General features: G+C 54.8%; 1 protein-coding gene across 3 annotated transcripts in view; it reads left to right on the top strand.

Annotated features, from left to right (window-relative positions):
- Positions 1-1,353, top strand: part of LOC105812751 (dehydrogenase/reductase SDR family member 2, mitochondrial-like) — a 6,023-nt gene extending 4,670 nt beyond the window's left edge. For 2 of the 3 annotated variants that reach the window (XM_012647304.1, XM_012647303.1), the window contains 2 exons: positions 774-783; positions 1,190-1,353. In XM_012647304.1, coding sequence (XP_012502758.1) covers positions 774-783; positions 1,190-1,353 — 174 coding nt within the window. Of the gene's footprint in view, positions 1-134; positions 232-526; positions 662-773; positions 784-925; positions 982-1,189 lie in introns of all 3 variants that reach the window. The other variant, XM_012647302.1, reaches the window with a different exon arrangement.
- The last annotated feature ends 566 nt before the right edge of the window (positions 1,354-1,919 follow it).

Raw genomic sequence — 1,919 nt, 5'->3', positions numbered from 1 at the left:
CCACTTAGTGGCTGCTACCAAACCTCTCTGAGCCTCAGTTTCCTCAGTTGGGAAATGGGGATACTAAGACCTGTGCTGCTGTTGTGAGGGTTGCATTATTGATGAATGCATCGCAGTACCTCCATTGGTAGTAGGTTGTTAGTTTCATCTCTTCTCTGCGTCTGTCTGTCTCCTCTCAGGAAGGGTGCTGTCATCCTGATCTCATCCATAGCAGCTTATATACCACACGTGGTAAGTGTGTAGCCCTTGTGCTGCTGGGTGATATAGGGACAGGGGCAACTGCTCTGTTCCCCAGAGCCCCACAGGGACACTGTCTGCGGCAGACACCCACCTTACTTCTGGTTCCCTGGACTGAGCTTGTCTCCTTGTGGCTGCTGGGTTCCTCATATCCACTTCCTGTTCTCAGACATGGCTGGGGAGAGCGTATCTGGGCCTGGGCTTGTACAGGAGGGGCCCAGTGCAGGCGAGAAACCTAGCTGGTTTCCCCCCACCACGACATCTGGTTGCTCTCGCCATCCCTTCCCAGGAACTGGGTGCCTACAATGTAAGCAAAACAGCCCTGCTGGGCCTCACCAGGACGCTGTCATTGGAACTAGCTCCCAGGAATATCCGGGTGAACTGCCTGGTTCCAGGAATTATTGACACCGACTTCAGCAAAGTGGTGACGACTAAGGTGTGTCCCCCCCCTCCCTAGTGACTAAGGGATGAAGAGGTGACTGGGGCCTCAGGTCAGCATGCTTATGGCTGAGGTCCTCACTGTCTTCTGAACTCAGCTGTGGTCCAGTCCATGCACTCCGAGAAGATGTTGCTTTTCCTGAGAAGGGCAAACCTGCCTTGGGTGTTCTGCCAGGTGGCCACCTTGGGGCTCTGCTCCTATCTCCTTATTTCAGCAGCACTGACCCTTTCATCTCTTCCCTTTGCCCAGTTACACAAGAACAAGGCTCTCTGGACAAGCTTGAATGAAAACCTGGGGCTGCAGAGGCAAGTGGGGTTTGGAGCTTTGGTGGTCTGAGTACGGCTGGGGAAGGGTGGCTGTGTCTGTCTAAGAAGCAGAGCCCTCTTTGTCTACTGGCCATTCTTTCTGCTGAAGTCTGGGGTCCACACAGCCCTGGAGGGTGCAAGTAGCCCCCTGTGTCCATCCTCCCGACCACCATGGAACACACTCCCACTTGTGGCTGGTGAGCCCCAGAGCAGCAGAAGCAGAGTACAAAAAGACTGACGCTGTGCCCTCTCCCACCCAGGATTGGGCAGCCTGAGGACTGTGCAGGACTCGTGTCCTTCCTGTGCTCTTCGGATGCCAGCTACATCTCTGGGGAGAATATCGCGGTGGCCGGCTTCTCCTCTCGTCTCTGAGTGGGTGGGGATGGCCATGCAGTTGTGGCTCTGGGCCCAGAAGCTAGGAGATCATTTGGGTCTGGGGACAGAGTCTGCAGCTCTGCCCGACTAGCAATCTGGGGGCTTGCTTGTGCTAGGTTTGAGGAAGAAAAACCCTTCAGTGATTGCATCTTCAGGACTCCTCAGCCTGACTCTTATAGATTCAGCTGATCCAAGCAGCGTGTGGGGCTCTGGGTGTGGGCTGCAGAGCTTAAGGATTTTATGGGGCTGGTGCTTTCCAGGAACCTTAAGGGAAAGGAGAAGAGGCTCGGGCTCCCGAAAGATTCTAGCTCCTTCTCTCTGTAATTTGTGCTTTAAACATTTCTTTCCTAAAATAAACTCAAATGTATCCTCAAGTCTGGAAGTGCCTGGCAAGGGTGGGGCCATGAGCAGAATGGCTGCGGAGTGGTCTCTCCCGCTAGCTGCCTCCTTTGCAGCTCAGAGGCGTCGCAAACCGTCGTGGTGTGGCGCGAGCGCACTACTTTACGGCAGGCTTCCTGTGTGCTCCGTTCTCTGAGCCCGGCATGCTGGAGACTGAGTAAGCA

Source organism: Propithecus coquereli, unplaced genomic scaffold (genome assembly GCF_000956105.1).
Source record: "Propithecus coquereli isolate 6110/MARCELLA unplaced genomic scaffold, Pcoq_1.0 Scaffold261, whole genome shotgun sequence".
NCBI classification, from domain to species: domain Eukaryota; kingdom Metazoa; phylum Chordata; class Mammalia; order Primates; family Indriidae; genus Propithecus; species Propithecus coquereli.
The sequence above is the reverse complement of the archived record's forward strand: the minus strand, read 5'-3'. Positions and strand labels throughout refer to the sequence as shown.